The following is a 26971-nucleotide window of genomic DNA, read 5'->3' as shown; positions in this document are numbered from 1 at the left end:
TTCCTGAGTTCAGATAATGAGAGTTCAAATAAAGAGGAAGACCTGTATTTCCTAAGAAAATGAAGAAAAACTTGATCCACCCCTTTCCTCTTTGTATGTATGTTTCTAATTTTACCCCCACCAAGTCTCAGGAGTCATATGAATGAAATGTCTCTATTTGCTCAGTAAGGGTGGTATAATAACTTAGTTTAATTAGAAAAGAAGATTCTAGTTTCCCCTCAACTCCAAACCTCCCTTCACATCCAAAATTACAGGAGGTTCTCAATAACCACAAGCAGAAGTATACAGATTAAATTCAACAAATACATATCACAAACCAACATGCTCAGTATGCATGTGTCAGTTTCCATTACCTTGTAATAATTTCATAATTCATTACATAAGCTTTATAATCACATATAATTTACATGAAGGGTTAAAGAATTTATAAAATGACTTATATCCAACATCCTTTTAATCTACCTGAACAATTCAAAGGTATGCATCCTCATTTTAGGTTGGGTCTCTATCCCTCGTGCCTATTCCTTAACAATGCTCTGGGATAACATTCTGACCATTTTAAAGTTTTCAGACACATTTTGTCAACATTCTATCGTAACTGTTTTCCCATCATGCTGTAACACACTCCTGCTGTATTTCAACAAAACAGGCTCTAGCATCCATACTATACCAAACAACTGGGGAAAAAAAAACATCAAAAAAGAAAGGTCTATTAATAAACAACTGTTACCTTCTGCAACTACTGCACTATATTTCAGAAAAAGATAATTCATCATTATAGAGTAGTATTACTATATCTAACTTTAAAAAGTATTTGTAAGAACAGAATGTAAGAAGAACACAGCTAACTGAACCTCTGAGATTAAAAAAATAGCTGATTTTCATTAATGATTCCATCCTTATTTTCCTCCAAATTACTTGTGATAGAAGCAAAAACTAGAAAACCTTATAGATTAGATTTCTTCTCCTTTTCCTATCATTTTCCAGGAAAAAATGTTAACAAGTATGACTCTTAGAATACCAGAAGACAAACAGCAGCACACACTCTTGCCCCCATAATTAAGAGATACAGCTAAGCCATATAAAAAGGAAATTCCAAAAAAAAAAAAAATCCTAAGTCATTACATTAATTATCAATTAATAATGGATAAGCCCAGCTACACATTTCTCAAATAAAAATAGAGTGATAAAGTGGAACAAAACCTGGTTTATTTCTAACATTGAGGCAGCCAGAAGTCATTTGACCTGGGCCTCACATTTATAAATTTGCCACATTATTTAGAATTTAATATCATCTTTGAATGAGGTTGTATATTTTTATATTTTTATGTGGCAGAACTGAAAAAATATTTTAATCTTACAATTTCAAATTTCCAGCCCTCTAACTGAACTACCTAGTCATCACAAATTAATACTTTTTATAGATCTAATAATGATCTTGGGAATACAATTTTATTTCATTTTGTAAATGTGTTTAAAGCTTCATTTGTTATATAAAACATTGAATATACACACGTACAACAGTTTGTAAAGCTCACCTCATAAAAGTAAAGTTACCAAGCCTCTCTCAACTTTTCTTGATCCCTTTTTATTTTCTTAGTTATCTTAATCTTCGTTTCGTCTATGCGTCTAGTTTCTTTAGCTACCACACGGAGGATGTCAAAACTGTACCTTCAACTCCACAAGGCTGAAAGAATTAGGAAGTCTAAAGGTACTTAAACAAGGTTAAAGCACTACCCACAAACACAAAACATTCCTAATGATCCGATAAAGAACTTGTTTTCAAAATTTAAAAACAGCATGTACAAATCAACAATAAAAAGCTAACAACACAATTAAAAATGAGCAAATGACTTGAACAGATCCTTTAAAAAAGAGGATATAGAAACTGCCTGGAAGAACCTGAAAAAGTACTCAATATATTAGTTATCAGGGAAATACAGTGTAAAGCAAACGAGAAACCATTTCACACGTACTAGAATTAGGTTGTAGCAAAAACTGGTAACAGTCTTTGCTGACAGGTATCTGGAGCAACTAGAACTGTCATGCATTTCTAATGAGTCTGTGAAATGATAAATTTTGTAGAATGGGTTGGCAGTTTGGGCAGTTTCTAATATATTTTAAATATGAATTGACACTATGACCCAGCAATTCTACTTCTACGGATTTTCGTAACAGATATGAAAGCAGATGTCCAAAAAGTGTGAGAACATTCATAGCAGCCTTTATTAATAATCTCTAGTGACTTATTAATAACTCTTTTCAAAGCTGGTAGTAAGGAAGAACAAAAAAATAAAAAATGATTCCTGCATTTTAATCCTGTGTGAGTGGGAAGATGGCAATGGCATTAATTAATGGAGAACATAGGTGGAAAAAGAACATTTAAAAAGGAAAATAAGTTTAGCTTAGATTCGCTGAACTTAAAATTCCTCCCATAATATACTTGTGGAGATGTCTAGAAAATAGTATGGAACTCGGAGAGAGGCTGTGGGTTATCACACAGGTTAAGTGTTGAAGCCAGGAGAGAGGGTGAGACGGGGGGATGCGTATATGTACATAAATATACAATTGTATGTGTACATAAATTCTAAGGACAATTCTGAGGACAGCATGAAGATCAAATAGTAAAGGGGTACACAGGATTCTTACCCCTTTTTGTGCAAAGACTCCTTTGGCAGTGTGGTGGAAACTATGGGCTCCTTTTCAGAATCATGTTTTCAATGTACAAATATATACAATTACAAAAGAAACCAACTGTATTGAAATATAATTGTCAAAAATATTTTTAATTGAGATATTCTTTTCCCTTAAAATGTTAAAATATAAAATCTAGTAGTAAGTCTAATATCTACTGTAATTTCAAAGCAATGAGAATATGAACAATAATGTAAGATATATGAAATTACATCATATTATATGGTATAATATGAAAATATCTATGATATTTATTGCTAGAACAGGTATTACTAATACTACTGGTGTTTGTTAACATTTATATTGGAAGGAAATGTTAAATTTCAGCTAGGGATTAATGAAAACAAAGATGTCATTTTTTTCCCCACTTAAGTTCATGGACCCAAGAAAATCCTACCCGTGAACTTGTTGGGGAGTATCTTGGTTAAGAACCCTTGAGCTAGGAAGTAAAATTAAAGAGAAAGAAAAACTTGATAAAACAAAATCATGGAAATTATAGCAGCAAAACAGCATATGTTATTTTTAAACTGCAACAATAAAATACTAGACCCATTCCTTCATTTCTTACAATTGTGAAGTAGAACAAGAGAGAAGGTCAGACAGAGAAGACCATGCTAAGCAAAGTGAGGTAGCAAAGATTCAGAGGTTTCTGAATATTTTCAGAAAAATAAAATAAATCACAACTGTATTTAAACTAATTTTAAAAAAAGAATATCCACTAGGAATCACTTGATAACCACCATAACCACAGACTGCCAATACATTAATCATTCTACGTACCAGACAGTCCACTCACATCCTGCTTCATCCAGCTTCCACTTCTTATACAATCTACTTTTATATTCTGCCATGCAAGCCAGGGTCAGAACAGATGAATAATAATGGCACAAGTCTTTCAGCTGGCCTAACTGCTACTCCAGAGATACGAAACATTACAATACTGAGCAGGAGGAGTAAACCATTTTCCTCTTACAGGGATGCAGTCAGGCAAGTTACTGTACCTACATTATCTCTATGCTCAAATCTCTCTACAAAATAATGTATGTTGTATGTGCCAATAATATGGCACTTAGTGTCAATAATATGGCACTAAGCTAGATGTTTCAAAAATCTGACTAGAAATCATTTGGAATGCTGAGACATTTCCCATGATAGGCTGTCTTTTTTCTGTCTCCTCAGTAGCTATGGCACTTGCTATTAAGCAGTATCAATCTCTGACCCAACGAAGTAGTTGTTTCTTTCGATAATGCCTTATTTCCACCACAGCCACCTTAAACAGAGCTTAGACTTTATTGGTCCAAAGGATATTACTGGGGAATTGTGGCTAGGGGAGGTACAGTGTTTGTAGAACATACCCACTGTAACCAATGTGACACTCAGAGAGATATCAATACCTCCAGACAAGCTTTTAGATCTGCTTAAGTTGGGGCATCTCTGGGAATAAGTGGAAAATAAAGTAAAAGTATTAAAATGGAGACTCTCTACCAAAGAAAATCTAATGCTTTAACAATAGAGTGAAACCAAAATAAGGTTAAAAACTCTATTCTAAATAAGTTAGGTTTGGTAAAGACTACCATGGACTACTGTAGGATTTAAATGTACTGTTCTCTGGCATGACAAGATCATTTAGAATATCCAACTGTTACAGCAACAGGCAGAAAGGTAAACTGAGGAGTGAGGCTTAATACTCAACTAGCAAGACTAATATTGCTCTTTCTTGCCTACTGAATCATGAAAGACCCTCACAAATGTTGCTTTCTTACTTTATTACCAATAATTTTAAATGGAATGAAACTCTAAATAAAATGCAAATAAATTACTATTAACAAGTTTTTTTAAACAAGTTTTTTTAAACTTTTTTTAAAAAGTTGTTCATCTAGAAAATAATGGGATAGCTAGAGGCACAGAACTATATTCTACCTAGATTATTATAAGTTATTAAAAATCAATTATCGAGATTCCAATATAACTTTAATACTTGCTCAGGGTTAATAAGAAAGACACTGAGAAAGAATATATATTTTCTGCTCTCTAGGAGCTAGCAATCCAGGATGGAAGGATACAATGTAAAGATTACGTATTTCCTGGAGGAGTATTTGAGGCTCATTTGGTCTTCAATTTCAACATTCCTTAGTTGAATACAGGAGGTTTAAGATGACAAAAAAGAATCAAAAGCAATATGGCACTAAGATAGATGTTTCATTTACATTAGATTAATCTTTACAATGCTATAATATCACTAAGTTAAGTAACTTAACCAATATCACAGCTATCTAATGGAAAAAAACAGCAAATACCACATGTAGGCTTGACTCTATTGCCCATCTTTTTTCCATCAGAAGCTCCTACTGAACACATAGTATACCTATCAATAATTAAAACACTAAAATCTAAACTAGTATCTTGTTTTAATAAAACTATTTTTCTGTTGGTGGGTGAGGGTAGACAACAGAGTATAAGCATCTACAATTATTATGCCTCTTCTATGTATGAGAAAACTACGTCACAAAAGGGGTAAGTAGTTTTTCATAATCACATGATATATGGTGGGGCAAGATCTGAATCCATATCTGTTCAATGGTAAAGCTTACGCTTAAGGATACATTTTTGAAGACTTCACTCAAAACACCTTTAAGTTCTCCTTAAGACACACACACATAAAAATATAAATTCATATGAAGGCAGAGTATGATTGCTACTTAATACTAACAAATCAATGAGTTCTTATCAATAAACTTTATAAAATAGTTTGTACAGGCTATGGGTATAATACACAATTAATCAATAGCAAATAGTAAACTGTATGTAGCTAACAGTTTATAACTATATCGATAAGATGGTAATCATTTTTATGACATTGATATAAAAATGTTGAGATGGTGATTTATAAAATTAATTTACCACATTTCACAAATACAGTTATTTGATCAAACCCTCTGCTAGAATCCTAGACTTCTTACATCTTAGTAAGAGAAATTCAGAAAGAATTAATCAGCTACTGAGGGTCCTAAAGTGCCATAGAGAATAGTTAATCCTTTCAAGCTGAATTCTAACTATATAATATTAAATGAGATAGAGAGGAAAGCTCATGGGTTAGAGCATGTTTAACAAAGTGCTATTTCTATAAAAATTGCATTTAGAAAATGATCTTTATGTGAGGACAAGACACTAAAAATATCAGACTCAAAATTCTGACAGGCCAGAACTTCAACATTTTATGAGTTGAGATGGTAGACTGATTCAGTGGCTGGCTTGTAACTCAGCTGTTTTTTTACACTAGAGTTTATCATCCATAAAACTACAATATATGAAAACTATCACCTGAAAAAAAAAATAGCTGACCAGAAACATATCTCCCCTCGCTTTTTATTTCAGTTCAGGACACATGAAATACTTCAGTCCTTGGCTAATTTTCTTGACCATTAAAAGTTTTCTTTTTTCCCTTAAAAGGCCCTAATCTTGAGATTCTAATATCACCTAAATTTAGTATGTTAGGCTGTCTTAAATTTGCAGTCAGGCTACAATCAGGTTTAAAGTTTTATAGCTAGGATACCAATAGAAAATATATTTTTAAGAATTCTATATTAGAGTTTTAGATGCATTATTTACAAGGGCAATACAATGTTTGTATATTTATGCTTTAAAAGTGTATGTTTAAAAAACAGTAGGCAAGAGAACTACCACAGTAGTTGTTACTCTAAAGTCATCTAACAACCTGCTGTTTTTAGGTACATGATGACAGTGATAATCACTGTTTTTATAGTATACAAACTAGTAAATGGAGTTTAATTAAAACTTTTTTAAATACCATGAAGAACTTGACAGCTTAAAGATACAAAATTTAAAAAGAAAAAAATGAGAGAAAAGCAGACCTCTGAGACATGTAGATTTGCCTAGAAGTTTTTAAAAACCAAACCTTACTTTCACAGCATCTAACACACAAAATTTGTGGAATGGGAACTGAATGAGTGTGTAAATATCAGTTTTGATAAACAAATAAAACCCACCTTACAAACATTTCAGTTCATAGAGCAAAATTTTAAGAACCCACCCTGAATATATTGTAACTAAGAAGGTGAATGCTGACCAGGTAACTACTTTTGCATCATCTTTTGAGTAAGCTCCTCCTGTATGTACTTGGCCACATGACAAAACTCTTGAACCATATTGCTATATGATATCCTAAAACTTGTTCGGCAACTGAGCCATGTTATTCCAGCACAAACATATATGTAGTGTGCATGAACATCATTTTTTAAAGATTCCATTTTTCACCACTTTATACCTAAAATGCATAACTTAATTTTTCATAAATTAAGTGGCAAATAGCTACCACCTGTTGAAGAGTGTCTTCTGCTCTTATGGCTTTGACCAAAACTTTACTCCAAAAGCAAGTAACAGTGTTTATAAGGACTGAAAAGATGAAAATTAAGATATTCTTTGATTCCAAGGAGTTCAAAATCTACTAAAATCAATATTCTTAATGGGATATAACAAAATAGTATTTAAATTTGATAAAGAAAGGTAAAAATCATTTTGTAGAATCAAAATAATCCTTAAAAATCTCTTCAATAGTCCACAAGTACAGTATATACATCAGTTAAGATCTAAATCCTCAAATGTTACTATATACTATGCAACATCTTTTAAACAGAATCACGCTCTATTTGCAGAGATGCTTTAAAGTATAGGCAGCATGTAGAAACTGAGAGCTATTAAAAGGACAATATATTCATTTATCTCCCAACTCACAGTCTCTATGGGGTATATTCTGACCAAGTAGAAGATTGGAAAGATACCCACATGATACAGATTTTTATTTTTCACACTCAGTGTGAAATATCTGCTGTGGGGTACTTATGCATTTGACCCTTCTAGATGTAAGATTTATGAAAGAGTTTTTATAAAAAGATACTCTAAGTCAATCAGGATTAGGAAGAAGTATCACAACACACAGTGAACATATTATGAAAGAACGTAGCATATTTTTTGTTGACTGTAGCATATTCTTTGTTTTCCAGAAGTTAAAGGAAATGTTGACTGTAAAGCAAAAAGTATTACGACTTGCTAAGGAGGCTGGATTTAATGAAGTGGACAGTTAAAGAACTGGTAACATCACAGTGAAGAATTTATGACAGAAAATCTTTCAACTCGATGCTCATCGTTAGTCAGGCAAAGAAAGGAGTCACAAATATTTGCTACCAAATCTTTAAAATAAATTTTAGACCATGCATATAAAATGTGTTGTTACAAGTGAGTCTGATTCTGATATGAGAAGACTCCTCACATTAAAAAAAGAAGCTGCAAGCAAAGTCTTGAAAGTGACCAGGAGCTGAAAAACTGCAAGTAAATGGAACTTAAATAGTTCATCCGTTTTTCGGTTTTTGTTTTTAAATCCCATTGCCTTTCCTATGGCTTTAGCTGATGGTTCAGACATTCAGACATGGATGAACCTTAGGCATTTAATACACTCATTCACTATTTCACCAGCTCACTATGGTTTAACATTACTCACCACCAAACGGCAACAAAAACTAAAGCCTCCATCTCCTTACCATCGAACTTCAGGTGGGCAACTCTATAATCCGTTAATTAAACATTTTTAAAATATCTTTTTGATTATTTTGCTATGTGCTACTGACAATCATTAATAATCTTACATTATTTCATTATTTATTTATATTATAATACATGTTCCCTGGTCAAGTTATTTAACTGTTATTTCTTTGTATGTAAAGAGATGGACAAATAATGTCTAACTCCCCTATCTGCTTTAAAATTTTGTAATTTTAGGTTTTTCTTAAAAGGAAAATTATAAAACTGAAGACTAAGAGCAGTAATTACCTACCACACGCCTGATATGTAATTTTTCAAAACTGGTATTTTTAACTCTTGAAACTTATTTCCAAGATTTCTGTAGTTTGCTACTGTAATTATTATTTTTTAACATCTTTGCTCAAATGTCATCTGACTATTCTTTATAAAGTTGTGATCCCACCTTTACTCTGGCATTCACTCTGCTCCTCTCCCCATTTGTTTCCACAGCACTGACATATATATTCGTATTTTTGCAGCGTGTGTGTATTTGCGCATGAGCACACACATTCAACCACAAATATAATTTACTTGTTTTACTCTCTGTCGCCCTTCACTAGAACATACAAGTCCGTAAGGAGAGGGCTTTCTTTTTTTGTCTTTTGTTCACTGGAACAATACCTTGCATGTAGAAGGAAGCTTAGTATATCTTGGTTAAATGAATGAACTCCTCTAATCATGGACCAGAAATGTTTTATTAAGTTCAGTATGCTTCAGGGAAAGTCATACTCAGGGAAAGAAAGGGGGAGGGCTTAAAAGCATCTTTTAAGAATACACAGGTTTCAGTTACAGCAATAAAATAAAGGGAACATGAAGAGAAAAGACAGAGGACATAGGGGATTTTGCTAAGCAAAGTCCACAAGTTCCTGTAGACATAGTAGAAAGAATTTGGGTGCTTTCAAATGGGTAGGTGACTGGGTCAAATTAAAGAATAAAAAAGACAAAAGGAGATAAGAATCTAGGTGATGATGAGTGACCTGACAGCTGCCCTTTAATTCCTGCTGTGGATGGTGTTGCAGGCAGAAAGGTGATTTTCCCCAGAAGTGCAAAAATTTTAAGTCCAGTTCTAATTTTAAGTGTGTTCTTATTATAGAATTTCATTCATATTCTCCAGGAAATGGCAAAACAAGAAAAATCTTTTCACAAACACCTCTGAATATGGTTTGTAATGGTACCAGTATGTGAATTGTTTCATGGTACCTAACATACAGTTCCCTGAGAGTTCCAAAAGGAAGAGAAATTCAATGTATGACCACAAGGTATCACAAAGGCACCCTTGTATAAGAAATACTTAGGGCTAAATGAATCAGGTCAAATTTGCATAATCACTTAAGGATGCCTGCATTTAGAGAAAAGCAAAAGATTAACACTACTGTTTCAAGAAGTCAAATGCTTTATCATCAGTCATAATCCAACTGGTTAGTGAGCAGTATTAATATTTATTACATGCCATAGTACCATAGTATAAAGCTTAAAAATTAAGAGTTTAAAAGGAAAAGGGTCTGTGTTCAGAAAACTTTACATAAAACCTGACTATCAATTAATTGAAGGGAAGGGTAGGTTAATGGCAGCTTTCAACTAACTGCATCAAATATATCAAGTCCTTGAAAGAAAAGGCCAGTGTAATAGTTACATGAATGCTAAACGTGTGTGGAGTAAAAGATAAAGCAGGAAAAAAGCACTTTAAAGAAGGTTTCATGTTATTATATATTTAGCAGTATGATTCATTTAGTTACTACGTGCATACTCTCTGTCCAATTTAGTCAAATTAAGTAGCCTTCTTTAATTTAAAAACAAAAGATGAAAAATCTTCCTGAATTGCTAACTAGTGACTTACACTGCTTCAGGTGATCAGAGGATGTGAAGCTAAAAGTCAAAATCATTTAGTTTACATCTAATAGGGACAGCTTTGGAAAAGTCATTTTTTATTTATATCTGTTCATCACATTTCGAAACAAAAAAACTGATATTCAAACTGTACACAGTAATAAACTTAAATACAAAGTAGGAAAAGGTAAACTACAGGTACATGCTAAATAATTTTCTTCTTCAACTAGAACATGTAAGAACTAATATCACTGAGTATGTAGAGAAACTGGAAGATAATCTGGACAGTTTATCTTAGTACTCATTCATTCATTCAAGAAATATTTACTGAAACTTAGGATGTGACAAGTACTGTTTTACATACTAAGGGTCAACACCCAGATGAGAATTCGGTAATGTCTTTCTCAATCTCTGGAAGTTGGGAGGTAAAATAATCTCTCCTCCCATCCCCCATTGCTCCACACCGTGACTTACTCCAAAGGTCTATGTGGTAAAAATTAAGACACTACCACTGTAGAAATGAAGGATTCTGCAATTAACAAAATAGTCCCTGCTATTATGTAGCTTTCATTCTCCTCTAGCATTCTAGATAATTTTAGGGTTAACTTCTAGAAGAAATTCAATCTGAAAAACTTCTAAAGTAAAGAAAATACAAAATTAGTTAAAAGTTAATCTCTGTATTAAAAATTTCCCTTTCCCCCAATTCTATTTATTTAACCTGAAAGAGTATTTTTGACTAGTTTCCAATTAAAGGGATCGTCCAAACTGTATTTAAGTAATAAATTCCCTGTGATCTACCATTAAATAAATACTACAAGGGAACTAATAACTAAAACTGTTCATAGTTCATATAAAGGAAAACTGGAAACCTATGAGAAATGTTCTATATTTCCTCTCTCGTCTGCCTAATTTAATTAAAGTAATTCCAGTCCTAGGCTGCTAAGTGGTATAGAATAGGGTTTTTCCACTTAGTACTTAAAAGAATGTTTTTCTACTTAATACTAAGTTTATGTAGTTAGTACTTATACAGAACACCTTTCACCTTTTAATATTTCTTCTTGAGGGCTCAAATGTCCATCACACAGAACTAAAAGACACAATTTCTCTGCACTTCATTGTCTCTGCCTGTTAAGGTAACAAGGGTACCTACCTCTTAACTCTTGTTTTTGGATTAAATGAGATAAGGCATGTAAAAGGTTTAGTGCTCAATCATAACTGATCACATCAATTATCATCATTATCCTAAATTGTGAGTTTTCAATAATAATAGCTTATAATTATTACCACCATCCACAAAACCATAGTTAAGAAAGACAATAAACAAGCTACAATAAGAATATTAAAAGATTTCTTTATGTTTTGGCAAGGTGATCAACATGCATACGTTCCTAAAACTAGTAACAGATTTAAAGTATCAGTAACACTAAATGTTACTAATAACCAGAATTCCTAAAAATGGCCAACTTTGGGAAATTTTCAGGAATCAAATAAAAGCTTCACCAACAAGATGCTTTCTCAACATTTTATTTGCTACTCCAAAGACTCATAAGTATTTCCTGTCTTTAAAAGCACACTTTTTTGTCTTTTATTTCAAAGTAAATAGAATGAACTAACTAAACAAATAGAAAAGTTAAGACCATTTACAAGGTATTGTTATTCTAGCCTCATCCTAGTCAAACCATATTGAAAAATCTCTAAAATTATTTTGTTCAAAGAAAATTAAAAAACAAACAACAAAAACAAAGCCAATTAAACAAGTAGAAAAATCCTTATGTTTAATTAAATCTGGAAAGTTATGATGGACTACAAATGAAGAAATTAACAAACATAAGACCTGAAGTAAAGCAAAAATACTAATAAGAATCTTTCATTTAAAAATTCTGTGATCCTTCAAAATCCTCTGAAGAAAACCAAGGAATCCCCAAATGGAGAGGTCACTAAATATCCATGAACACTCACCCAACCATTGGTAGGAGACCTCTTGTAGACCCAGATGCTTGAATCAGCTGAAATAGTACCAAGTTTTTACTGATTACTCCTTAATAGGGCAATGGAGCACAGGTTAACTCCATACTATCACAAATTAAAGGTTACTATTACTGATAATTCCAGCTATCATTACAAATTACTCAAAGGAAAATGAAACTGAGTAATGAGTGAAACACCGTGTGCATGTGTGTAAATGTGTACATTTCCCCCAGTTCTCTTAGAGATACAACTCTGATAACATAATTCCTCTTGTAAATGTAAATATACTGGCAGAATAAAAATTAATTATTTTTATTTTTACATTAATTTTATAAAATTCTTAAATAAAGCATGTAAAATATTTTTAATATTGGTTCAGACAGAAAAATTTGAGAAGAAAAACTTTAATGACATTGCCAATTTCTCAACACTAAGTACTTCAGTAACAGGAAAAGATTTTCAGTCCCTTGCACTTAAAAAACTATATAATAGTTCTTACCTTTAGGCCTTTTAATATACTAATATACTAATGATTCTTGTAATCAGAAAATTCTCATATTTCAACACATAAAAGAACTCGTAACACTTAAGACTAAACAAACACCTCCTTTCTTAAAGACGAGGACTATTTTCAATATTATTGATTAAAATCTGGAAGTTAACAATTTAACAGAAAATCTCTAATGTTACATAATTCCAAAGAGGAGTAAAATAGAGTCAACATCTAGATGAGAATTCAGTATTGTTTTTCTCAATCTCTGGAAGTTGGGAGGTAAAATGATCCCTGTTCCCACACCACATTCCCCCACACCATGACTTACTCCAAAGGTCTATGTGGTAAAAAACAAGATACTACTTCAGAAATGGCCAAGAACAAAAAAATGGGAAATTCTATATTTTCCTCAATAGCTAAGATATAAAAACTATTTCTGCCTGATACATGTGTGTAACAGTGAAACAAGCCTCACTTGGTTTAAATAGTTTAGGTTTAAATAGTTTAGATTGATAGGAAGCAAAAAAGAACACTGACATTTTAATGTCAAGTAAGCATTTTCAAGCTACCAAAGAACTACTGAAATCAGAAGCCAGCAAATATACTCCAACCTGGCTGATAAATGATATAATTTTTTACATTTCTAAAGACAGCTTTGCAACATAATATATCTATCATTTACTGAACACGAAACAACTTTTGAAGTCTTGAGAATAGCAATGAAATAAGCAAGACCAGTAGTCAAGGAGAGATCTGAGAATAGAATGGTGAAAAGGAATACCTAATAGAAGACTAGCTCCACAGTGACTGAGAATTTTAATGTCACTAAAAGTATGAAAAAAACTTAGGATAAAGATAAAAATAATTAAGAAAACAGAAATTGACATGTTAAAAAAAACTTGTGTGAGGAAAAAAACATTCTAGAAATCTATTGCAAATTTTAAATGACAAAAGTATACCAATATTACCTTTCTTTCGAAAGAGTGCATTTAGATAATTTTCTGCTTGGCATTCAATCTTTTCAGTGTTGGACTGGCCCTGAGATGATAGTTCCTCTGTTGGTGTTGACTGTGAAGAATCAAGAGATGGTATACAATCCTAAAATTACAAGAAAACAACATAAAATTATTACTTTTTATTTAAATGTAGGATATCCCATTAAAAATGGCAAAAAAAAAATCTCAAAATGCTCATTTGTGCTGCCTTTTAAATATATCAAATTATATAGAGAAGATAAAATTTGAAACAGGAGTCAGGAATAAAGAAATTTAGCTCTGATAGAGGGCCAAATTAGCCTTATTCCTTAGCGAAACTATAGTCAACAAAAGGGGGGAAGAGCAGATAAAATACGTTGCTGAATAAATTTATTACATAGCATGCCAGCAAAGAGCGTTTTAACAACAAAGCAGTTATGTTTACCTACTAATCTAACCAAATGGGTACAGGTTCTTGAGTTCTCATTTCTTCACAGCCCTCTCACAACAGTACATAAAGAATTAGAACTTCCCACCATACAAGAAGATGCTGCTTGTCTAGTTTATTCCGTTTACAGTAGACACTAATATTTAATAATTTACACAGGAGATAATTACGATATCTAACAGACTTCAAGAGAAAGTGAAAAGCTAAAAAGTAGTGCCACATTACCCTCCTAACTACTGATTCCTAAGAAATCTGACTGTAGGGTGGTCTCAGATCAAACCAGGCCTCCAAACTCACCCTTGTCTATATAAATACATAATACATCTGAACTGAACTTCATAAGTCAGGGAGCTATAAGAAAGAAATGTGAAATAAGCAAAAAGGATGAGTGTTTTGGGATTTTTCACTTGCAAGTTAAGCTAAATGTTAGACTTCTGACATAAGACTTTAATATTCTTCTCATTACCAAAATCAAGTATTTAAATTCTACTGTAAATTACAAATTTTCAGAACAAATTCAATTAAAAAAATTGTGTTACAATTGTGCAATTAGTTTAGAAATAATTTCATAGCACTAAAACTTACACTGACTGCTTCTCTCTGTAGGTTACAAAATGAACATTTTTCATCCATAGACCAGTCAGTCAGTTCTTCTGGTTCACAGTCTTTAAAAGAGGGAAAAATATTCATTAAATACACTAACTTTATTAAAACAAATAAAATTACCACTCTCCAGAGCAATGGCTCATATAAAAAAACTAACTACTAACAATAAGGGGAAAAGGCCTAACTTTAAAATTAAACTGATGACATCTAGAAAAAAAAATACACATAGAAGGCTGTAAGGAGAGTAATTTTGCACTATTGTGGGACAAAGTAGCAAGAACAATGAGCTGGTGATAAATTAATTTTCCAACAATAGGGTTTTAAGTATCATCTAGTTTTCTGCAAGATCCAATTTATCATTGTCTATTAATTTTTTATTTTCACTACGAAAGAAATCAGAACAGAGATATGGGGGGAGAAATAAATTTTGCATATTATGTTAGGGGGAGCGGGTGGCAGAAGAGGGAAAAGGGGATCAAATATATGGTGATGAACTTCACTCTGGGTGAACACACAAAGCAATATATAGATGATATATTATAGAAATGTATACTTGAAATCTATATAATTTTACTAACCAATGTCACCCCAATAAGTTTAACAAATTTTTTTTTTGCTATTATGAAAGACAACATAAAACAGAGAAATGGAGTAAAGTACTTGAAAAGCCCACAGATTTGAGAGAAAATGGAACGCTCGCTCAAGAAAAAAAGTAAAAACCCATAGCTAAAAAGGTCAGATCAGATTTTTATTACATTGTTTAAAGGCTTTGTTCCAAGAGTCAACAAGTTATATTATTCAACAAAACACATGGATTTTATTTTCCAGAAGGATATTCCTTATAATCCAACTACTGTACTATAGTTAGAGTATTTGTGTAAAAAACATTTTTCTAGTGAAGGAATTTTATAAGGGTATTAACATCGCCATCCCAACTATACTTAGTATAGTGATTTTTCAAACTCCCCTCAATTTTCTTTCCCAAATAAATTCATATGTAGAATCTCGAGTCATGAAACTGTGATCATCTGAGACAGCTACACTGGGACTAATTTGAAAAGCACTGGTGTCCACAGTAATCTTCTCTTATACTTTAGAAATACACAATGAAGTTTAATACATGTTTCTGCTAAAGTACACCCATAATAAGCTTATCTTTTCTGAAGTGATAATAAATAAATAACTAGTTAGAATCAGCCCCTAGGATACTCTTGAATCAATCCAGATCAATACAGGTCAGGATAAAAGATAATATAACTTGTTGGAATATAAAGAGTGTAGTGATAGCTTCCTTTGATTTTGGCAGTAGTCCAGAAATATTCCTAATATTTATCTAAACTTGGAAAGAGCAGGGAATTGGAACATAAGATCCATTATAGGGTAATGGAAAGATAACTGTATTTGAAGTCTTCAGAAATCCAGGATGGAGCTGACTAGCAGCAAGCCACAAAGTTTTTGTTTTAATTTCCACACCTACAAAATAAGGATCCCATCACCTAACTTATTTGTGGATCAAATGAAAAAAATGTGAAAATACTTGATAAACTACAAAAACCAAGCAAAAGCTAATTATTAACAAGGTAGAATCACCAATCTATTTTTTAAATACTGTACTATCATACATGTAAGCATATTTAATAAGTTTAGTTTGCAGAAAATAGATCACTTTAATTTAATAACTGCTTAAGAAAACTGATCACTTTTTGTAAACAACCCAACAAATAAAAATTTTGCATAGATTGCATAGATTGATACAATCTATACAATTAAAAACCCAGAACTGTAGCTATGTACATTTGTAATTTTTTTCAACCTTTCATTCTGTCCCTGGAACAGAATCACACATTCACACTCTTGAATGTAGGATCATGCAATGTCTCTTAACTAGGGAAGCAGACCTCTCTGACCAGTGCAGTGAATATGGGAGAAGGAAGTAACAGTGTACCACTGCAAGCTATGGCTTCAAAAGGCATAGCAAATTTCCCCCGCTTTGGTGAGCTCCCACCATTCAATATGAGAACTTGTCATTACTCCTTAGTCTGTGACCTGGAATCTTGAGATGTGCTCCCCACGCACAGCCTGGAGTCCAGTGAATCAGATCACCCATAAGTATGAAGCAGATTTTGAAGCTGTTTGTTATGCAGCATTTCTGTAGCATATACGAAGCATTTCTGTAGCATATACGAAGCATTTCTGTAGCATGACTCATATACAAAGCACAACACAATTTTGATAGATCAATGAAATCTTAACTGTTTTTTATTATGACCTCATAAATTAGGAATACAAAAGCAATTTAGCATTGAGATTTTTAAAAAATAGCTGGTAGGCTTAGAAAAGGGGTATTTTAAAAAAAACATCATAAGGTTTCATGAAATTTTAGTGATATGTTGATTCAAAAAACAACTTTGGATTAATTAAACCAATTACCACTTGTAGGATAAATTGGGCATGCTGAGATAATCCTCATTTATTTCCGTTCTTCAAGGAAATGTTAATTAAAATAAGTATCTACATAGTTAAATAAATGACACTGAATAATCAATGATTATATAAATGCCATTAAATTGTACTGGGTTCAAAAATCTATGTCTTTACTTACAAATATTTAATTATTACTCTTTCTATAGCAACTTTTGATTTTGAGTCCAAATCAACCATGGTAGGACACATTTTTATATATGGGAAAACAGATTTTGAAAAATCAACTGTAGGCCAGATTACTCCGTTGTTCAGGTTATCTTTTCATGTCATAAAAATTAAATAAACACTACAACAAAACATTCATTTTAACTCTCAAACAAAATTTGACAATGAGTAAGATATTCTTCTCTAAAAAGTTGTCTCTCATTTTAATATATGAAGGTATAAGCTCAAAAGGGTTAAATTACAGAAACATCCTTATTAATAAAAGGCAATGTCATAATGAAAACTGACAGTAAATGACTGTCATAGATCAACCTTTCCACTGTGGATATGTATTCTTGTGGTCAAAGTCTCTAATAATTTGACATAATCTATCTTAGCAAGATAACAGAGTTTGAAATTAGAGAACCTTAGTACTGAACAATGGGCTTTCCACATTCTAGATACTGCTTTGGGCAAGTTACTTTCTCTGAGCTTCAATTTCCTTATCTGTAAAATGAGGATAAGAACTACAGTTCATAGGCTATAGTAAAAATTACATAAAAACATATGCAAAACACCTAGTAAGCCCAATAGAAGTTTTCATTTTATTTTAAGTAATCACACTTCTTTTGAATGTTTTTATTCTCTTCAATACCTTTTAACCATAGGAAAAAAATTTGGAGGTCCCAAAGACAAAGCTCAGTGAAAAGTGAAGAAAAAAAAGTACTGAACTAGATTTTTCATGAACGTCATGAAAAACTGGTTATAATTATGTTGATTTTGAAGAAAGATAGTGAACACTGGGCAGTGTAATCAAAAATAATTTTTCATTATGGAACTACATATTAAATATACTGAAAAATACAGAGAAAAATTATTCATAATCCCATCATCCAGAGACAATGATTAACACTTGCAGTATGTCCTTCCAGTTTATCTATGCCTTTTAAAAAATTAGGATCAGCTGATTCTTTGAAAAGATCAATAAAATTAATAAACCTCTAGCCAGGCTAACCAAGAAAAAAGGAGAGAAAACATCAGAAATAAAAGATGAGGCATTACTACTGATCCAATGAACATTAAAATTATAAGAAAAGAATATTATGAACATTAGTTGCCCACAAATTTGATAACTTTAGATGAAATGGATGAATTCCTTGAAAGACACAACTTACCAAATCTCACACAAGAAAAAATAACCTAAACAGGCCTGTTTCTATTAAGAAATTAAATCAATAATTAATAATCTTCCAAAAAAGAAAACACCAGCTTGGATGGTTTCTCTATAATCTGCTCCAGAAAACAGAAAAAAAGGAAATATTTCTTCACCCATTCTATGATTTCCATCATTACCCAAATACCAAAACCTGTCTGAATAGAAGACATGCAGAGAGCAAATAAGTATATAAAAAGGCATTCAGTATCACATTCCATTAGAGAACTGCAAATTAAAACAAGATATTACTACACACCTGATAGAATGGTTAAGTCCAAAACACTGACAGTATCAAATGCTGGTGAGGATGTAGAGAAAAAGGAACTTAAAATTCATTGCAGGTGGGAATGCAGAATAGTATGGCCACTTTTGAAGATAGTCTGGCAGCTTCTTACAAAGCTAAACACACAATCTAGCAACGGAGCTCCTAGGTATTTACCTAAATGAGTTGAAAACTTATGTCCACATAAAAACTTGCACACAAATACTTACAGCCACTTTATTCATAATTGCCAAAACTTGAAAGTGACTAGGGTGTCTTTCAAATAGGTGAATGGACTAGGCTAACTGTGGTACATCCATACAAGGCAATATTATTCAGCAATAAAAAGAAATGAGCTATGAAGCCAGGAAAACACATAGAGAAACCTTAAATGCATTGCTCAGTGAAAGACATGAGTCTGAAAGGGCTAAATACTGTATGATTCCAACTATATGACATTCTGGAAAAGAAAAAACTATAAAGACAATAAAAAGATCAGTGTTTGACATGGTTTGGGGACCAGGGATAGGACTGAAAAGGTGGAATACAGGTGATTTTTCAGGACAGTAAAACTACTGTGTATAATACTGTAATGGTGGACACATGACATTGTACATTTGGCAAAACCCACACAACTACAACAAAGAGTGAACCTAATGTAAACTATGAGGACCTGAGTTGTTAATAATGCAGCAATATTACTCCATCAATTGTAACAAATGTGCCACCGTAATGAAAGACGTTAATATGGGGGAATGTAAGAGGAGGCGGGAAGAGGGAGTATATGGGAACTCTTAGTCCTTTGTATTCAATTTTTCTGTAAATTTAAAACTGCTCTAAAAATACTACTTATTTTAAAAATTACGATCGCAGTATATCCATGCTTATTTAGCATAAGTATTTCTATGCTCAAATATACTTCTAAATCACTTAAAAAATAAATATAGTCCACCAAAAAGCTATATCATAACTTATTTAATCAATATCCTGTTGTTGGACATTTAAGCCTGTTTCTCTAATCTTGGCATTATAAACACTATGATGAATATATTCAGATAAGTCTTTGTGTATACATTAATAAAAGCTAGTATTATAATTTACATAAATAACTATAAAATAGTATTAAATTCTGTCTTTCATATAAATAATCAAATCAATATTAGAAAACGACTTTTTTTTTAATTAGCTTCAGGTGCACAAGACAAAGTAATACTTAGACGTTTATCATTTCTATCCCTCACACTGTGTGGACCCCCCTCCCCCCATCCACTATCCCTCTGACATCGCACCGAGCCGTTACATTTCCACTGAGAAAACGACTGACTTTTGATTTAATACTAGGCTATGAGTTCCTAGCAAGAGATCCTACTTACTCATTTTTCTTTTCTCATTGCTAATCACAGTTCCTAACACAAAATTAGCATTCCAAATATTTCATCCAATAAATCTTATTAAATAGTAGTTTTGTTGTCTCCATCATCATAGTGTTAACAGTTGGGAAAAAAAGATATTAAGCCAAAACCATTAAATCTCAGCTAGTGGTATAAGTCAGGGGTTAGCAAATCTTTTCTATAAACCACCAGATAGTAAATATTTTAGGTTTTGCAGGCCATACGCTCTCTTCTTAAAACCATTCAACTCTACTGTGGAAGTAGAGCCATAGACAATACATCAACAAATGAGAGAGGCTGTTTCCAGTAAAACTTTATTAATTGGATAATTAAATGTGAACATCATACAATTTTCCAATGTCACATAATATTAATTTTCTGATTATTTTTTCTACTTAAAAATGTAAAAACCATTCAATGACCTGGATTTGGCCCACAAGCTACAGCTTGCAGACCTCTGATATAATCTCCCTTTGAAATGGGGACACACCTAGAGAAAAACCAGTAGGGATCTTATCAGCCAGTTTACACAGGCCTACTGTACTCTTTTCATTGTTTTGTAAATATCCATAGTTAGAGCAAGAAAATCAGATGGTCCCATGGATGAAACAAACTGGCTCACCAGTAAGACATTAAAAAGGACTGACTCAAGTTCTGTGACAGCAGGAAAAGTAAGTTTTGGGGAGATGAAGGAGGAAAAGAGGCAGAGTACCGGGAACCTTTCTGGGAGTAGACAAAAGTGCAAAGTTTATGACATTCAAAGTTTCTTTGGAGACTCACTCCAAAAAGAAATAATAGAATGTTTTCCTCAAAAGGACAAAAAGTCATGAGAACAGGTCAAAGACGACAAAAGGCTAGGCCTTCTGTTTTGTTTACAACAATTAAAAATTAGATAGCATCTACATGCGTTTTCAAAAGGCTCTACACTAATAGCACTGGTTTAATTTTCCTTCAAAATGTGGCTGTCTTCACCCTTGTACAGATACAGATTTAGTACTATAATTAATATCATCACTCTTGAACCTGTAACTTTGATTAGGAGCCTTTTTTTCTTTAATTCATAAAAAGAAGAGAAAAAAGCGGAAGAATTTACCTAAGAAATTTGGAGAAAAGTTAGAACATTTGGGGTACGAAAGGGCAACGAAGTATGTGCGTATGTGAGAAAAAGACTGAGTCCCAAACCTTAGCTAATTTTATAAATCCCCCCACTAAAAAAGCACAAAAGAGGACATAAAGTATAAGATCTATCAGAATTAAATAATAAATGGAATAAGATATACAACACTGGGATAGTAAATTAATTAATTATAATAGACCCACAATGAAATACTGCACAGCCACGAAGAACTGATCAAGAACTTCATACATCCCAGTGATGTACTTGTGACAGGAGGCACACATACTACACAGAAGGCGCCAAAACAATGGATACACATTTTAAGAACAAAAAAACTATATTAAAATTGTAATACTCAATATATGCTGATAACAAAAGATGAATACAAGTGATATGTATATATATTTTTGGCACCTGCCAAGTTTATTCTTTTATTAAAGTAGTATATACTACTTTGGCACCCCTGAGGGTGCCAAAAAAATGTATACAAGTGGACACTTTGGTCAGCATTGCTCAAGCAGTAGTTTGCCATAATCAGAAGTGTTTGGATGCTGATGGTAACCACTCTGAGCATGTCTTGTAATTGCAGAAGTCAAATGTGACTTGTCATCCTTTGTTATTGGTATATATCGAGTATTATAATTTTAATAGTTTTCCTTTCTTAAAAACATGTATACATTTTTTTGGCATTCTCTGTAGTATATACAGTATATACTACTTTAATAAAAGAATAAATACATACAAACATATATTTTACATTTATATAAAAATGTTAAAAGTTATCCATGAGTCATGGAACTAATTTTTTTATTTCTGGCTTAATGTATTTTCTAAATTCCTAAAATAAACATGTGTTACTTGTATACTACAGAAATACAAGTCTAAAAATAAAATACATGCATTTATTTCCTTACAACACTCCACACATTGTATAATAAACTATTTCTGAAAGAACATAAATATTTAATATATACATAACAATATAAGTAAATAAATGAAAGTGGGGGAAGCAAGAGGTTAAAAGACACAAGGTGCAACTTGGGTTATCAGAGGGCAATTAAGTATAATGCTGACTTCCATCATAAATGAGAACAGCAGGTTAAGAAAGGAAGGCTGAAGAAATATCAGGCATAGGTTAAATTCCTGTTTGTTTAGATTTTTTTCCTTTGTTCATTTGTAAGCCCAAATAGGTGAAACTACAATTAGTCAGTGTTACTTATAAATAAATCAGATAAAAATATTTAATTCAGTGTTAAACTATGATAAAATGAGATATTTACAAAGTTAAGACCTACATGAAAAAGATCTTAGCCATAAGAATGATAAAACACCAGAACACCTACATTTTGGAGACTCCATCCTTAAAGTCATGTTCTGCATGGATATCATTCATTTGACCAACTATGGGTGGTTAGAACAAATAATCTTTCATAGATACTTTCAACTCTATGATTCATAACTCAACTATCCTGTTCAACATTGATTAAAAATGAGCAGAAAACGTTTGACTACTCCAGCTGTCACTCAAAAAACTTATATACACATAGAAGAGAGAACTACCTTTAGGACTACTGGGACCTTGGGTCTTAGTAGGTAGAACGGAGAGTACCAGAGAAGAATGGAAGTTAACAGCACATACAACTGTCCAGATACAAGATTCAGAAATAATTCGGTCAAAATCAAAGTAGAAAATCTATACTAGCACTACCCATTTTATAAATGAACTGTACTACAAAATTTCAGATGGCCACAAAAATGTTCTCTCCTAGTGCTCCACATTTCCAAACAAGAAGTGAAACAACTAAACTATGATATCACAGCAATTACGTCACAGATCCCAATGTTCCACCAGGATTTATGTTCACATATTTGGAAGAGCAGGCTATAATAAGTAACAGAAGTATTATACATAAATATAAAACTCTGAACACACATGGTGGGATTTTTCAGAGGGACAATCTGAGTTCTAGGCTGCCTGTATCATAAGCAACAGGAGGTATTTAAACCGAACCCTTTAAATCCCTCTTTAAGAAGTCAGGGAATGTAATATATAAAACAACAAAAATCAAATTTCACCACTGAGCCAAAACCAACCTTCATTTTCTCTTTTGATCAGTGTACTAATTTTTTAAAAGATTATAACATCATGTAATAATAGGAACAATATTTGAATTTTATTTATTCATTTAAAAATATTTTCTAATTAAACAAGATCACAAATTCATGTTTAGTATAGAGTTAGTGTAGAACAACTATTTTTCATTTGTTAAATGGGACAGAAGGTTAAAATTTTAAATAAAAAAAAAAACCACATTACCTTCAAATAAACTGAGATCTCTTCGTAGCCGTGGTCCATAAAGCCCTTCTAAAATACTCTCAAAACCTGTGTTATTAAAGACAGAAAAATCTATTAACTACTGAAAAAGCTTAATTTTACAACAATTAAAAAAAATCATAAACTCTATAGGAATCAAAAACTTAAAAATTTATCATACTATAAGGTATCATTTTTCCTTTAGTTGAATTAAGTTGAACCAGGCAATATACAACACAGTCAAGAGTCACACATGACTATCAGAAATCACATTATTATAAAGAAATTAAAACATTCAAATGTAAATATTCACTACTAAAAACAGGTAAACACCTTTGTCATTTAGAAATATTCCCAGGTTAAAATATTACGGGCAGATTTCTTTTGTAATAATTTTGTAGAGAGGAGAAGAATAATTAGAAAAGATGTGTATTACAACCCTGTTTATATTCATTACAAAAAAGGTTAACTTAAAAAAAGCAGCTTTAACCTCAATTACAAAAATGAGTAAATGAGTGGCAACGGAGAGAAATTCTTGCTGTGAAAAATATGATGCATAAAATTTTAACCTGCATGTAAAAATCACAACACAACAATTATTTCATGGATATCACTTTAAGGAAAAATATCACTGAAAATCTTCTCTAGTTAATAAAACCTTAGTTCATGAAATTACATTGTATTATACTTTCTGGATATACTAATTTTAAGAATTTAGAATTTTCTTTTTGAAGTCTCTATTATATTCGATTTTAATCAGCTTTTTGATAAACTACAAAGCATCCAAAGGAAAATTGACCAGGATGGCAAAATAACTGGGAAACTAAACTAACAGAAGGAACTACTTGAAGCATGCTTAAATTAGGGAGGAAAAAAATCTAAAGGTAACATGATAGATCTGAAAAATGAAAGATAAAGTAGAAATACTACTACAGAAATGTTTCATAAGTCATTAGATGCTTTAAAAAACATTTTAACATCTCTGAAATCAAGATGCAAATTAAAATCAATGGTGTGTCATAGTCAAAAGGCGGCAATATTTTTTCACTTAGTAAAATATGAAGAAATGATGCATTTTACAGCTTACGATGTCAGATTTGACAAAGTAACATACTTAACATGGTACTTGGTAAATACGTATTTAATAAAAATCTTTGTGAAATGATTCAGTACTAGTTCCCATAAGTGGAAATTTCAGGCAGAAAAGTGAATGAACTACCACTAGAGAACTTTCACAAATGCTCTAGAAAAGACTTTCAAACTAGGTAAAGATTCAGACTGAACAAGCCCCAAATTACTAAGATATTTAAATTCTATTTTGCAGCGATCAATGTGCTCCAAAAATAATATTAAAAACTATTTTAGGATATCATTCTGTGGTATACTGGACAAAATGAATAGCCTCTCCCTATATATGCCTACTAAATTTAAACAATAAACATTTCCTACGTGTAAGCCTAAAAAGAAGAAAGCAAACAAGGACTGAACTTTTGTTCTATTGGGTTTCTCAGCTCCTCACTAGGTAAGACCAAGGTCTTAACACATATCCTGTTTTTATTCACACTGCATAGTGCTGGTGCTATTGCAAATGATATCTTTAGTTGAAAGTTTTGTTTCTTGTAGGTTTATAGAAACACAATTGATGTTTGTATACTGACTTGGTATCTAGCAACATGACTAAACTCTTTAATTATAATAATTTATCTGGAGATTCTCTATATACACAAATATATCATCTATAGATAGTGGTAGTTTTTTTTTTCCCCTTCCTTTCCAGTCCTTATTGCCTTCTTTTTTTCTGTTTTTGCCTTACTGCCCTGGTTAGGATCTCCACTGTGATGTAGAAAATCAGTGGTGATAGTGGGCATCCTTGGCGGGTATCTAAATGGGAAAGTATTGAAAGTTCCATCATTAAATATAACGTTTGCTATATTCTTTTAAAATAAATACCACTTATCAGATTAAGGAAGTTTCTTTTATGATTAGCTTGGTATGCAGTTTTTCCTACCATGAACAGATGTCGAATTTTATCAAATTGATTTTGAACCTATTGAAATGACCATGCCATTTTTTTCCCTAAATCTCTGAATACGGTGAATTACACTGAATGTTAAACCAACCTTCTTCCATTCTTGGGAAAACCCAACATAATCACGACGTATTTTTGTTGGGTTCCCTATCCTGATAGTTCCCTAAAATGTCTTTGTCTGTGCTCACCAATGAGACTGGTCTGTAAATTTCATTTGTAGTTGGGTCAAGTTTTAATACCAATTTTATGCTACCCTCATAAAGAGAGTTTCAATGCTCTTTCTTTCTCTACTCTCTGGAAAAAAATTAGAAAGCACAGGATGCCTTACTTGAATACTTAGTAGGATATATCAGCCATGCCAACTGAGAATAAAGTCATTATGAAGTGCTTATTAACTGGTGAATTTTTTTTAACTGTCACAGGACTGACTATTCAGGTATTCTATTTCTTATGTTAGTTATAGTTTTCTGGTAACGTGCCCATTTCTATTATATTTTCCAACTTATTTGTATAAAATGCTTCATCATATGCTTTTATCTATCTAATGTCAACAACATCAGCAGTCGTGTTCTTTTTGCTTTTTATTCCTTGACTTCGGTTATTTATGATTTCTCTTCTTTCTTAGTCAAGCTCATTTGAAGCTTCTTAATTTTTTTTTTCAGCTTAAAATTATTTTTATTCCTTGATATTCTATAGTATATGTTTGTCTTCTTACCCACTAACTTCTGCTCCTCCTTTTCCTTGTGTGCTCTATTTTGAGTTTATTTTGCTCTTACTTTTCCTTCTTTCGATGGATGTTTAGTTCATTAACTTTCAGCCTTTCTTTATAACACATGCACTGAAAGCTATTAATTTCCATCTAAGCACTCCTTTTAGCTACATTCTGCAACTTTTGATATGTCATATTTTCTCATCATTCAGTCAAAATATTTCCTAATTTCCATTATGACTCTTTTTTGGATTCATGGCTTTTTAGAAGAATCTTTCTTAATTTCCACATATACAGTGTATCCTTTTTATAGATTTCTAACTTAATTACATTGTAGTAAAAAAAAAAATGCCCAATATAATTTCAATCGTTTGAAATTTTCTGCTTTTTATGATTGATATAAACAATTTTTTTAAATTCCCTACTCTAAAATTGCTGGATGTAATATTCTAATTTGTTCATTATGTTAACATGTTAATTGTGCTCTTTAAATCATCCTTACTCAGTTTTGTTTTTGTCTGTTCTATAAATTCTTGAGAAAAGTATGTAAAATCTTCCATAAAATTGTGGCTTTGTCAATTTCTTTGAATTTTTGCTTTATATGTGTTTGATGCTATATTATTAAGTACTTATAATTTTATAATTGTTTTATGTTCCTAGTGTATAGAACTCCATATAATTATAAAGTGACCCTTTTTAT

General features: G+C 32.0%; 1 protein-coding gene across 13 annotated transcripts in view; it reads right to left on the bottom strand.

Annotated features, from left to right (window-relative positions):
• LCORL (ligand dependent nuclear receptor corepressor like) overlaps positions 1 to 26971 on the bottom strand; it is a 121124-nt gene that overhangs the window by 58560 nt on the left and 35593 nt on the right. For 7 of the 13 annotated variants that reach the window (XM_033105883.1, XM_033105884.1, XM_033105895.1 and 4 more), the window contains exons 2-4: positions 23537 to 23602; positions 14585 to 14664; positions 13546 to 13675 (exon numbers count right to left, since the gene is read on the bottom strand). In XM_033105883.1, the coding sequence (XP_032961774.1) occupies positions 13546 to 13675; positions 14585 to 14664; positions 23537 to 23602 (276 nt within the window). Of the gene's footprint in view, positions 1 to 12075; positions 12123 to 13545; positions 13676 to 14584; positions 14665 to 23536; positions 23603 to 26971 lie in introns of those variants that run through there. The other 6 variants (XM_033105886.1, XM_033105891.1, XM_033105888.1 and 3 more) reach the window with 3 other exon arrangements.

Source organism: Rhinolophus ferrumequinum, chromosome 5, assembly GCF_004115265.2.
Source record: "Rhinolophus ferrumequinum isolate MPI-CBG mRhiFer1 chromosome 5, mRhiFer1_v1.p, whole genome shotgun sequence".
NCBI lineage: Eukaryota > Metazoa > Chordata > Mammalia > Chiroptera > Rhinolophidae > Rhinolophus > Rhinolophus ferrumequinum.
The sequence above is the reverse complement of the archived record's forward strand: the minus strand, read 5'-3'. Positions and strand labels throughout refer to the sequence as shown.